The following is a 12,917-nucleotide window of genomic DNA, read 5'->3' as shown; positions in this document are numbered from 1 at the left end:
CCTATTACAATTTATTTTGTTTTATTTTAATTTTTTTACTGTTGTACAGTACTATGCAGTTACTCTGTTGTAGATGATGTGTACCTTAACAGTATTAACAGTAGTGCTTTCTGATGAGTCATTGTACAACTATATGAAAAGCCATGTGCAAGGCTCACTGCTCCACCGGTCCCATTTCGATTGTAGGCATCCCCACTAGTCCCTGGGTAACACACCTGAGGTTAATGTACCAGTGCTCCCCCTCTTCCAATTTAGGTTTTGTTCACCCCAGTAGAAGCGACGCCTCGGGTCAGGATTGTGGAGCAGTGGGCCTGCCACTTGATGAATTGTCATATGAAACTGTTTGCTGGTTTTTTTCCTGATTCTATGTTTTTGTGTTTTCTTGTCCATAGCAGTGTATAAGAAAGCTGAACTTGCTAAAAAAACTGAAGTTCAGGCCCACTCTCCCTCCAGGAAAATCATTTTAAAACCTGCTATCAAATATACTAGACCAACTCATCTCTCCTGTGTTAAACGGAAGCAGACAGGTGACTGCATTCTGTTCAGTTATGCAATGTGGCTGGCAAACATAGACTTTTTTTTTTTTTTAATCTCATGGCTGTAGCAGCTTCTCTATTTTATTTTTTCTTCCAAGAATATCAGTCTTCACAATAGTGTTTCTTTTTTAGTGTTTTGTATCATTTTTCTTTTCTTCTTTCATTCCTGGTATTTGTTTATTTAATGGAGGCCATGGTCATGTGTGCTTGTCATTGCTTGGACCTCCAAGTGCTGTGGTTGTAACTTGGCATCATGCTTCTAGTGTGGTGGTGTAGGAATCTCTACTCATCATTTTGTTCTTTTTTTTTAAATTATGCTTTTTTTGTTGTGGTTTTTTTCTGGTGGGAAAATGTTGACAGCTTAAACCATGGTATGCATTTCCATTATTTTGCTTTTTTACTCTCATGCATAATAAGAAGTGTTTTAGACTTGTATTTTGTTGATTGATGTTACCTGCATTGACCCTTCCCAATCTGTCACTGATGTTTATGCTGTACAGTCAAAATCCACAGGGGGAATCCAGCCACATGCAGCATGAAGCTGAGAGAGAAGAAATCTGGGCTCACACTACGAATGCATTCCAAGCAAAAATTGTAATATTTGGTAGAGGAAGATGAAAGGATGAAACAAATTATTCCTGTTACATCTTGATAGTTGTATCATTATTTAGAGGACCAAAAATGACACTTTCAGCATTTTCATCATATTACTTGTTGTTACTGTGAGTTCAGGGTGGAAAGATGAACATCTTGACTTTTCTCGTAAAGTTGAAAAAAAAATTGCTGAAAGAGGGCAGGTTTTCTGTCATATAACATAGCTGCATGCTGCAGTGCAGTTGTTCATGAGTGAAACTCAGACTGTTGAGAGAACTATACACAGCAATGCAGAACTACACTGGCCTCTTCTGATGGGTTAGAAATTAAGAGCAGGATTTATTACCCATCCTATAGTTAAGCAGTGCAATACCAAAAGTGTTCCTAAGAAGTGGGTCACATCCAGTTTTGCACCGATGAGCCACTCCTGTTCTAAATTTAGACCAGTCTCAGTATGGAGGTCTGACTAGTGAAAATAAAGTAAAAGGATGGTTACGCGAAGGTAGCTTTAATATCGTGTCTCAATGGTGTGAAGCGTGTATTGTCTCCTGGTAACATTCCATTAGGACATCAGAATTAAATACTCGATCCCGTTGCCTTGCGGCTGTGAGGAAATCTGGCATGTTTACTTCCCCCCTCATGAGAAATGGAGCTGGAGAAGGAAAGGCTGATCTGGGTCCCTCTGTGTTGCAGTGATGGCTCCCTTCTCAGTTTGCAGTCTCTAGGCTGTCCTAACTTGCACTCTGGACCAGAACTACCCGAGTGAGGAATTCTAAAAAAAGATGAAAACAACTCCTCTTGCTACCTCTTGCTGTTTGCTGAAGCACAGCTTGATCAGCTCAGAAGTTTTCACCTGTAATTCCCATATTCTTTCAGAAGACCCAGGGGGTTCAATAAGCAGTGGAAATAGGGGGAAAAAGTGTTGGCCTTGTAGTGTTCAACTTCATCTACACCTCTGCAGCCACGTGGTCAGTGCTGTTTTGCCCTCAGATACTCCACCACTAATTCCTCTGAAGTCTTCTGGCCCAGGTGCGTCCCAAAGAGGCCTGAGTCATACCAATAGACTCACATTAGGAAACCTGCCCAGTGCCTTAAATGTGCGCTGCCTGGCAACTGACAGAGCTTTTTTTCTCTCTCTCTAACACCTAGTGAAGCAGATAGATTAGTCAAAGTGAAAAATGTAATACAACTATGACCTTCCCAGTACATTTAAATCCTGAGATGGAGAGCAACCAAAATAATGGTCCCAGATTGATCATAAAATTTGCAGTAATATGGGGTATACTTTGAGGTTTGGGCTCTAAAGCAGAGGAGCTTGAACCACACCACAAAGTGAACAAAAAAATCTCTTAGAATGTTTCTCATCTGCTCAGTGTTGCTGAAAAACTCACAGTGTCCCTTATTTTCTTCTAACTCACCTTTTTATAATTACTGATGGGACTTGAAGGGAGGCCACGTGAAGGGATATCACATAGCGCTGTGTTCTAAGAGTGTAGGCGGCTGTATGTTAACCTACATAGCCCTGAGCCTGAACCAGTCATCCACCTCTTTCCAAGATCTGGAATTTAGAGGGACATTGTCTCTCTCGCCTTTTTTCCTTTTACGTAAAGTATAGCACCATTTCTTGAAACCAGTTTCAACTGTCAGTTTGTCCTATTTGTGATGGTCTTGTCAGCTTTAGTGCTACCTGGCCAGTGGAGCCCCACCAAAAGTCCCTCCGCAGTGTAGTCCTTACAACTTTGAGTGTACTGCAGTCAGTTAAAACCTCCATGTTGCATTTATTGGGAAGTTGCATCTTTTCCCTATTTTCCCCTCAATACCAGAAAAAAATGCCCATGTCACTGTGAGGTAAGCCCTGGCGAATACTGGTAAATTCCAGTGCCATACCTACAAGATTGGGACTGCTTTTTAAGAAGACTCATCCTTGACATTTGAAAAAGAAACTGCATGGCCAATTCTGAGGAAAGAGTTGTGAAGTCTTTGCCTTGACTGATGTAGCTGATGAGTGAAACCTCCATCCAAGTCATGTTTTGTTAGTGTCTGTGAGATGCCGTTGCCATTGTGCTGTCAGAGGAGTGTTCATGGTGGCAAGGCCAGGACAATTACCTGGCTGTGAGCGGGATCCACTATGCGATACGCTTCTTTTCCTTGTCTTCAATTCTGCGGTCACCCCCCGAGATGAAACATGTTTGTTGTTTATTTAAACTGTCAGCAAAGCCTGTGGAGATCTTTGGTTCATATGGAGAAGTTGTGGTGCTTTGAGGTAAGTCAGCACAAGCAGCACAGCTCTTCTTTCCCCTTCATAGTGGTGGCTGGTTAGGGTTCAGTACTAACGGAAGGAGAGAAGCTGTTTGTGGTTACTTAGAAGAGATACAAACCAGACCAAAACCAGCAGTAAATGTGATGCAGGAGGGCTCTGCTGTACTTATCCCTGTTACAAATTCAGAAGAACTGAAGTAGGCAGTTATATATTCTTTTCCTCCTTAGAAGTTTTGTGTCTTACCTCTTCAATTTGAAAAAAAAAAAAAAGAAGCAATTATATTAAGAGGGCAGAACTAGACTAGGAAGTGTTGCAGAAAACCAGGGATCTTCTCACCATGCCTGGGAACTGCACAGGGAAAGGAGAAAATTAATCAGTTCTGTCCTGTACGATGCATTAGGGTTGGTTTTACAGCTGGAAGACAATTGGGTTTACAGCTAGAGGTTGTCATCTGCACCCACTGTCCTGCTTTTGCATTTACTAAGGGCATCCTGGCACAGGTGCCAAAAGATTTCGCAGCTAGTTTTTGTGTAGCAAACCACTTCCTGAGCGGCAATGTTGGAGTAGAAACTAAATAACCTGCTTTCTGAAAAGCTGTTTCATTCCAAAACTTTTCGTAAGGATGGAATCCAAGTCAGAGAGAAAGATCTTATCTCAAACCATGTTGTATCAGAGAAATTAAATACTGAATCAACATAATTGATGTCCCAGATATAATTTGAATTGCTAAAGCCTGAGGGCTTATTTGACCAATGGCACACTGACCTTGTTGATGCAACTAAGACGATAATTCAGCAGTGAATCTCTCTCTTTCCATTAGGAATTTTGGCTAATATTTTGAAAAATGGTGATTTCAGGGGCCTCTCTGAAAATTTTCATTTGTGGATTACTCAAAGGAGCCTGATTTTTAGAGGACAGGCCTGAAAATCAGGATGCCAAGGTGTCTGAGGATTGACCCTAACAGTTGTTAACTATTTCTTGAACTTTCTACTGTAGTTTCTAGACTTCTAGGAATACGAATACAAAACTTCAAAACTTTGTTTGAAATGTGCAGAATACGATTTTACCTCAAGCATAGGACATATAAGGATGGACATATAAGTATAGGACAATATAGGACATTTTTAAGGCAGGTACATTTCTGCATACAGTTCATTGAGAGTAATTCAGAAAGTCATTTTTTTGCACAGTAGTTCCAAGGCATTTAATTGTTCTAACCCGTGTACTAAGTGGAAATGCTTGTTGTTATTGTTTTTAACTATCAAGTCTTTCTTTGGGTCTCTCAGCAGCAGGTGGTGAAACAAACCAGGCTCCTGGTGTATTTAAACAAGCAAAGGAAAAACTCTCAGTGAGTAAAATCATCTTATCCTTCATCTTTATAATGTCCTTTTGTCCTTATTTCAGATCTTTTTGTGTTAATTCAGTAAGTAATTGTGTGTTCCATTTAAAATTTGTGTTCCATTTAGAATTTGTTTGCCATATTCATTATTCATTTAAAAGGTTAATTAAAACCACCTTTGCTGAATATCATCTGAATTAGTCCCAGGTAGACGGTGATGACAGTTTGCAGGTCCGTAGGGGGCACACAGACTCCAGACTGCAGGAGTTCAGCACTTTGAGCCTCTGGGATAAACTCTGTACCTTGGCCCTTTCTGCAACGCCTGACTCATGCTGCTGCCTTGCTTGATTGCTGTGCAGGCAGAAACCCTCCCCAGGACTCTCTGAATGTCTCCTGATGCACCATTACATAGCTGTGCATTCTGCAGAGGTCGTGCCTGGGTAGAAGCTATTGGCCAGGAGCATTTTAGATGTGTTTAAGTGCTTTCTGAATGGCCATTACCTGGACTGCTGTTTTCTGGCTGTGTTTTAACCTGACAGTTCTGTGCCGTGCCTTCAGCTGCTCCCCAGCCTGTTCTGCTCCCTGGGTCTGGCTCTCCTCTGCTGAGTTTCCTTCAGCAAATACTGCAGTGCCTCTCCACCCTGCTCCCCTGCTTGACCCTACGCTCTTCCTGTCCTACCACTCCAAAATCCCCAGGAAACCAACTTGCTTTCACTATCCCCTATGCAACTGTATTTTACATGACACTGACATATGCTAATTCACATCTGCAGCACAATACTTTGTCATTGTTAGCCATCATTAATGATGCAGACGTTTCTTAGGATTCCTCTAAATTTCCTAATATATTTCATGGCTGATTTGTTTCATCTGTTTAACCAGATCATCAATTCTTTAGGGAACAAAAGCTCTGACTCATAAAGCGCTGCACATTATTCATGAATAGTAAGAAATTGTTCATGATAACTGATTGGAGGCTTTGGATTAGCTGTGAAATTTAGCCTTGAATTCAGCCATGGATTCTGGGATTTCATGTGGTTTTTCAGGTCTGACCCATTTCAGCTCATAACTGGGAAACTGCTAGAGATTCTTGACTAGTAGAGTAAGAAGTATCTGGACAGGTTTCTGACTGAGTCAACAGTATCATTGATTACTGTCTTTTCTTGGGGGTGATCAACGCTTAAGCAAGAGCAGTCAATACTGACCCATTTTCAGAGTCATTGGTGTTCATGGAGTGCTCTAAGTACACGCACTGCAAAATCATTCTCTGAAATTATCTGCTTTCTATATACTTTCTTATTCCTGTCCCTTATGTTATAGCAAAGATCAGAAGTCTGTCCCCTGCTTACTTTCTCTCCCTGTTGCCTCATTTCTCTGCTTGCCACACTCACACAACTCTTGGGCATTTTCTCTTCTGTGCCTTGGCTTCACCTCTGCTTTTATAAAGACTCTCCCTTTTTTTTTTTTTTTTTTTTGCTGTGTTTCTTCCTGATTTTGAGCTCTTATGTCCTGCAAGTGCAGTCTTTTCCTCTCCACTGTTAATGTTAGATCATCCAACCTGGTTAGTTTTGTTATCCATCTTCAGACTCCAGTTCACGTACTGCTCTGCAGAACAAGTTCAGGAAAGGCTGAGCAGTTCCGTCTGCTGGAAGAAGCGGTGTACCTGCAGTAGCGAGATGCTGAGAACTTCGGTCATGTGTTAGGAACATCTCTGAAATAAAGTGAGGTTTCTGCATCCCAGCTTCATCCCTGAGTCTTAGGGTTACCTCGATCTTTGTCCTGTTGGACAGCTGGTGCTTCCAGCAACATGAATTATAACCGAGGTCAAAGGTACTGTATTGCTAACAGATAATAAAAATAGTTTTCTAGGTAAAGCATAGGCAGGGATTGAGAGATTTGGTTTCTTTGCTTGCTCTACCAGCCTTGAGCATGTCACTGAAATCTGGTTGGAACAGATTCTGCTGCTGTTACTGATGCTAAAAAGTGCCCTGTGCCCAAAATAATACTGAGGGGATCTAGGCTATGATAATCTCAGAGCAGTGCATTAGCTCAAGGTCATGCCTGTTCCTCAGCTGCTCCACTGAAAGATCTCAGTCTGGCCCATCTTTAGCATCCCTGTTAGATGCATGTATTCATGGAGGACACTATGCAGCGTGAGTGAAAAGGATGAAGTCTCTACATTGTGCCTAGGATCTTAATCTGTAGCGGTTTTCCAGTTTTGTTTGGGGAAACATTTTGCATGACTCGCAAGTTGAAAAAGGCAAAAACCACTGAATAAACATTTGGCCATCAAACGATGTGTCTAGTTACATCTCAAGTTCAGAAAACTAGGTGAAAGGTGTTTGCAGAATGCCTGCTTCTTGGAGCCACCCAACATAGATACCCTGTTTCCACAGAGTTTCAGCATCAATAAACACCTTAGTGGATTTGTAAATGTGGCCCAAAGTTTCACAAGTGGATGGGACCCATAAATTAAACTATGGCAAATCAGAGAAAGTCTAGAGAAGCCTTTGATGTGACAGAAACACATATTGTCCAGTTTCTGTTTAAAATAATTATTCACTGATTTTATTCTCTGTATTCTCAGACAGTGAAATAAGTATTAAAAAGAAAGAGACATAAATATGTTGCAAAACTCATTCTAGGAATATATTCTTGCTAGTAAAGCACTTCCATTCTTTGAACTAATTTCTTGTCTTGCTCAATAGAGCTACTTGATACAGATGATATTAGATAGAAGTCTTCTCATATGTGTTGTAGGACTGGAATTGTTTGTTACACAGTTCTGCAACTCTTAGTCGTGTTCATGATGTCATGGATGACATTCAGCACACCAGCTGCAGTTTTCTGTAGGCTGAGTATGTAGCCTAAGCCTGATGCCTGCCAGGAGAGAGTTGACAACCCATTCTTTTATAATTTTCTAACAAGGAGAACTTAAGGACTAACTGAGACACCTTTTCTGAACATCGAGGCAGTCTAGGGGGACTGACTTCGATCAAATGCCAAATTTTTCATGGCTAAAGTTCTGCACCAAATCCCGTAAGTACGGACCCATTGGTGTTGGTCCCATGTGTAACTTCCTGCTTGTATGAATACAGAGAGGATTAGGACTACATTGCCAAGATAACAGCCTTACAATTGTTCCTTGTACTATCAGTTATACCTGTGGGAGACAAAAATGTTGCTTAAGCAAGTAGCCCTATTTTCTTTCAGGGAGATTACTTTTTGCAAAGCAGTTAGGTGCTTCTAAGTGTCAACGAAGAATTTTCAGTCTGTCCTATTGATGTTTAATTGTTCTTTCGATGGAGTATTATCCTTATTCAGAATCAGACAAGTATCTCATCACAATGACATATCATGTCAGCCTTTCAGCCATATACGGGTTTCCTCATACCAGGACTCCATATTGTCACGCTATAGAGTGACACCAAACACACAGAATGCAGTGTTTGGGGTGTGTTAGGGATTTTGTGCATGCACAGTGGCACAAGAAGCAATATTGTCATGTCTGCCATTGTGGGAATACTGGTGTAACTTTGCTTTTGTGATTCCCACTGTTTTATTCTTTATTCCAGGAGGGATGTATTTCAAACGCACAACTTAGTTTTAAAGGACTGAGATCTCTAGGTGCTCCTGTAGTTTTGCATTTCCTTATTGTGCAGCCAGCCAGCAGTTGTACCAGTTAAATGCCGTACCTGGCACCGGTTTTGTCCTGTTAACTCGAGACAAAGAGAGCATCTGCAGAAAAAGGCACCTCCCAGAACCAACAGCTCTGTCCAGACCTAAATGGTTCCAGTCAAACAACACAGAACTAAAACTTCCATGTATGTTAGAACTGCACAGACACCATTACCAGATACAGGAAAAGTATTAATTCATAGCTTGGCTTTTTTTTTTTTTTTTGGTCCATGTTGCATGTGTTTTCCATATGTCCAGCTTCATGTTGTGTTTTCTTTTGTTTGTTTTCTCATGACTAGACTGCCTGTTTGTCAAAGATTCCTGCCTCAAAGTCTAGAGCAAAGTCATTGCTTCCTCCAAGACCCAGCTCAGCTTGCTCATTAACTACTAAAAGGGCCACTTTTCTTGATACAGACAATTATGTACGGCCCTCCTCAGCAGGCCCAAGAGACTGCTTGCCCTACTCAAAATCAGATGCTAAGGTAAGGTAGCAGAGTTGGTGGAGTTAGCTGGAGATGTGTAGGTGAATTCCATGGATCACGTTCTCTCCCCACTGAATTTGAGTAATTCTCTGTGAAGTCTACATGGGATTGCTTAACATCCAGTGGCAGGAAGACGGATCTTCCTGATCTTCAGGCTACAAATTGGATAAAAACAAAGGAGATTCTCCAGAGGAAATGTAAGTGAAATAAGTTATAGGTAGAAGGGCATATCTTCTTTCTGTTAATATGGATGCTGCTGCATTCTGCTAAGAAGTTGCACCCATTTGCATGTGGGTAAGTGGCAAAGAACAGCAGCAAACAAACAGCCTTCCTAGTTTAAAAAAATGTACTTTTCAACCAGTTAATATTCTCTGAAAAAAAATTCAGTCACCAGTGTAGGAGGGTACAGTTCTAATCACGAGCGATAAGGGCGGAAGCCAAATGCTCTAGGAATGCAATTTGGTCCGTGCATGGGGCGACGCTGAAGAAGTTACAGTATAAATTTAAAGAGATGTTTGGCAGTCCGCCCTAGTTTCCCCACGTTTGCGTTTCAGTTGTGTTTCAAATCAACTTGCTGCTGAGTTGATGACTATCCCCATTTTAAAACTGTTTTCACTATTAACTTTCATTTTCTATATAACACTATGCTTGGTGTGTCTTTCACTGGTTGGGACCGTCACCATATTTGCCTTTGGGAGGACTATCTGCTTATGCAAACTGTCTTTAGCTGCCCATCCCATAGGTTCAAAATATTCTAACATATGTGTCCAGTGCTCTAACTCTGGTAAAAAGAAGGTATGTGCACTGATTTCAGAAAGTGAAAACATTAATATGGAAGGAAGTAAGAGAAGGCACCAGGATTAATAGTCCTGCATTCAAAAAATAAGCTGTAGCAAAAAATTTTTCTCCTTAAAAATTACAAGTGAGTGTTTGAAAATGCAAAAATACAGTGTGGGGTGTATTCTGGGCACCAGCCCTGAAGTTTGTTTGCAGGTGAATTCACGTAAGAATTTCACACCTGAGCTCCACAGTATTTTTTCACTTTCAACTTGCACTGAAAAAGCCTTGTTCCTTATTAAGAACCAGCTGTGGAGTTGTTAGATCCAAGAGTATCTGTATTGTCCTCAGTAGCTCAGAAGATGACAATTTAGTGTTTTGATACAGTATAGAAGTGCCAGGGAGCAAAGCAGAGTATGGGAGGTGGCTGGAAACCCACAGCTTCCCGTGCGAGTAGTAAACTGGGCCCATAGGACGAGGTTTCCCTCTCTGTATATAGGTTGACAGAAATCGCAGCCCAGAGAGCAAGTTTTGAAAACTAAACCTTCCTTTTTTATTTTGCTGCTATTAGGATGGAGTAAGCAGGAGTCCCGAAAAGCGTTCCTCTCTACCAAGACCTTCCTCTATCCTTCCTCCTCGAAGAGGTGTATCAGGAGACCGAGACAGAGAGGAGAACTCTCTCTCCCTCACAGCTTCCATTTCCTCTGCAGTACGACGGACCACCCGTACGTTTTTTTTGCGTATTAACCCTCTCCTACTGCTGTGAATGTCTCTCATCCTTGTTAGATTTGTCACATTGCCATAGTATTGTGTGTTCCTACCTTTTAGACAGAGGGGTTGGTCTGGGGTATGCTGTTGGAAATCAGAGCCCCACAGGCTGGTTTTTTTCGGATACCAAGTGCTGAGCAGCAAGAGCTTGAAACCATGGACGGGATGCGCCCTTTCTATAGTCTGCAATGCACAGGCTAGGACTGCTGCTCAGACTAATCGCTAGTACTAGAAAATGCCTTTGCAGGGAGCTCAGAGCTGGGTAAGATATCTAACACAGGGCATTTACAAACAGCAGCAAGAAAAATGAGACAAACCTGAAGTAGGCAATATAAAATGTTCTGGTGGATGTTGGCAAAGTGAACCTAACATTATAGTCATTAACTTGCTGTTTCACAGTAATAATCTCCCTGTGTGCTAATGCTAGCGTAAAAACTCTGCTGGGAATTTAGATATTAGGATAGTAAACCAGCAAGGTCCTTTTATGAGGACCTATGTTACCAAATCACAAGCCAAAAGAAATTACAGAACAAAGAAAATTTTACCAAATACCACCAGAATTTTTAGATGAATCTGCATTCAGCCCAGGCCTCAGAACCTAGATGTGGCTACCTACTTTCCAATAGGAATTCCTCTGGTTTCTCTCTTTAGAAACCTATCTCAGCCCCTTTTAGGATAGCTTAAGGGAAGCAGATTATTAAATTCTACAAAAAAGTAATTTGAAATTCTTGGGTGATGCTCCAAGGGTAAAACAGAGACCTTTTGTAAGCAGAGTGACCCCCAGGTGGCACCGCAGCCCATTCTGCGGTCTAGGAGCGAGAGGCCTTTAAGCATGATCTTTAAGGTCCTTTCCAACCCTACCCATTCTATGATTTGCCAATATGGTGAAGGGCTGAGGAATGAAAAATAAATATGCCAAAGCTGCAGGGAGCTGGAAAAAAAACAACGTTCCCTTTCTGTCTCAGTTGGTATAGTGAGAAGGTTCTGGTTTAGGGTTGATTTAGAAAGAAAGCAAACATTCAGGGAAACTAGAGGTGAGAGTGGTGTATGCTCAATCTGTCTAATGAGTCATGTGGTGCAAAGAGTTTCTCCTGGATCCCAGGGGCAGCAGTGCATTGCATTTGGCCCACCACTATTGAATAAACAGAATGATTAACAAATAGTTTAAATAAGATTTTTATTAGTCCCACTGGATGCTCTAGAGAGGCCCATTGAATTTATAATTCCTGAACGTTTTAAAGGTGAGAACATGTATACACCTATTTGGCACTGGGGTTCTCAGGCTTTGGGGGTTGGTTTGGTCTTTCTTTCCCTGAGTATTCTCGGTAAAGCTTTGCTTTAAGCAGCATATGGAGATACCTCGGCTTCTGTTCATTTGCCTTCGAGAGTTACCAGCGGGGCTGGCTGCAGAAAGCACAATGCCACTACTAAACTAATTCTTGTGCTCAGTGGAAAGGACTGGCAGTGCCATAAACACTGAATGGAACCACTACAAAATCTGAAAGTATGTATTTATTTTTAACTTACCTGCAGGTGTAACTAGAATATGACTTTTAATCAAGGTAATTACAGTTATAGGCAGAATTCCTGTGGGTCTAATGCTGGTTTTTTTTTTTCTTGCATGTAGGATCAGAGCCAATTCGTAGCAGAACAGGAAAAAGTGGAACGTCTACCCCCACTACTCCTGGCTCCACTGCCATCACTCCAGGGACACCACCAAGCTACGCCTCCCGTACCCCAGGCACTCCAGGGACACCCAGCTACTCCAGAACCCCACATACTCCTGGGACCCCCAAATCTGCCATCCTAGTACCTACTGAGAAAAAGGTTGCCATCATTCGCACTCCTCCTAAATCTCCGGCCACTCCGAAGCAGCTACGAGTTATTAATCAGCCTCTACCTGACCTCAAGAACGTCAGGTCCAAAATTGGATCAACAGATAACATCAAATACCAGCCCAAAGGGGGGCAGGTAAGGATTCCTCTGTTTGTGTTCATCTATATGTGATTTAGTTTTATGTGTGCACCTTTGGGATAGGTATGGGATGGGAGCCATTTTGAGTTGCCTTGCAAATGCTGCTTCTGTTGTCCATGTTGGTTGCTGAGGTGATGTTAAATGGCAGGGGCCAAGACATACTTCAGAAAAGTATTTTGTCACCTGAAAACTAACAGTGCCTTACTGAGATCAGTTGAAAATTTGAAACAAGAGTTTGCACTCCATGCCATAGATCTGTTTCAGCCTGAGTCTCAGCAGTTGCTGCTTACTTAGTCTTGATTGATACCAGCAAATTAAAGAGATCTGTTTTAATTCAAGCAAGTTCAGATTCTACTTAGATTGATGTTGGCATGATTGCACAGCACCATGACCTTTTCCTGTGTCGTTTTCTGTGACATATGCATTGTGTTGGGTGATGTTAATGAGGGTTGCAGCCTCCAACCTGGTAAATCCACCCCAAGTTAAAGATGATGGGAGGGGACAGATAT

General features: G+C 41.7%; 1 protein-coding gene across 1 annotated transcript in view; it reads left to right on the top strand.

Annotated features, from left to right (window-relative positions):
• Nucleotides 1-12,441, top strand: part of MAP2 (microtubule-associated protein 2) — a 48,814-nt gene extending 36,373 nt beyond the window's left edge. Inside the window, exons 6-9 of the mRNA XM_010077638.1 lie at nucleotides 393-527; nucleotides 4,677-4,738; nucleotides 10,238-10,391; nucleotides 12,062-12,441. Coding sequence (XP_010075940.1) covers nucleotides 393-527; nucleotides 4,677-4,738; nucleotides 10,238-10,391; nucleotides 12,062-12,441 — 731 coding nt within the window. The remainder of the gene's footprint in view (nucleotides 1-392; nucleotides 528-4,676; nucleotides 4,739-10,237; nucleotides 10,392-12,061) is intronic.
• The last annotated feature ends 476 nt before the right edge of the window (nucleotides 12,442-12,917 follow it).

Source organism: Pterocles gutturalis, unplaced genomic scaffold (genome assembly GCF_000699245.1).
Source record: "Pterocles gutturalis isolate BGI_N339 unplaced genomic scaffold, ASM69924v1 scaffold5058, whole genome shotgun sequence".
In the NCBI taxonomy this organism is placed as follows: domain Eukaryota; kingdom Metazoa; phylum Chordata; class Aves; order Pterocliformes; family Pteroclidae; genus Pterocles; species Pterocles gutturalis.
This window is presented reverse-complemented; position numbering and strand designations above follow the sequence as displayed.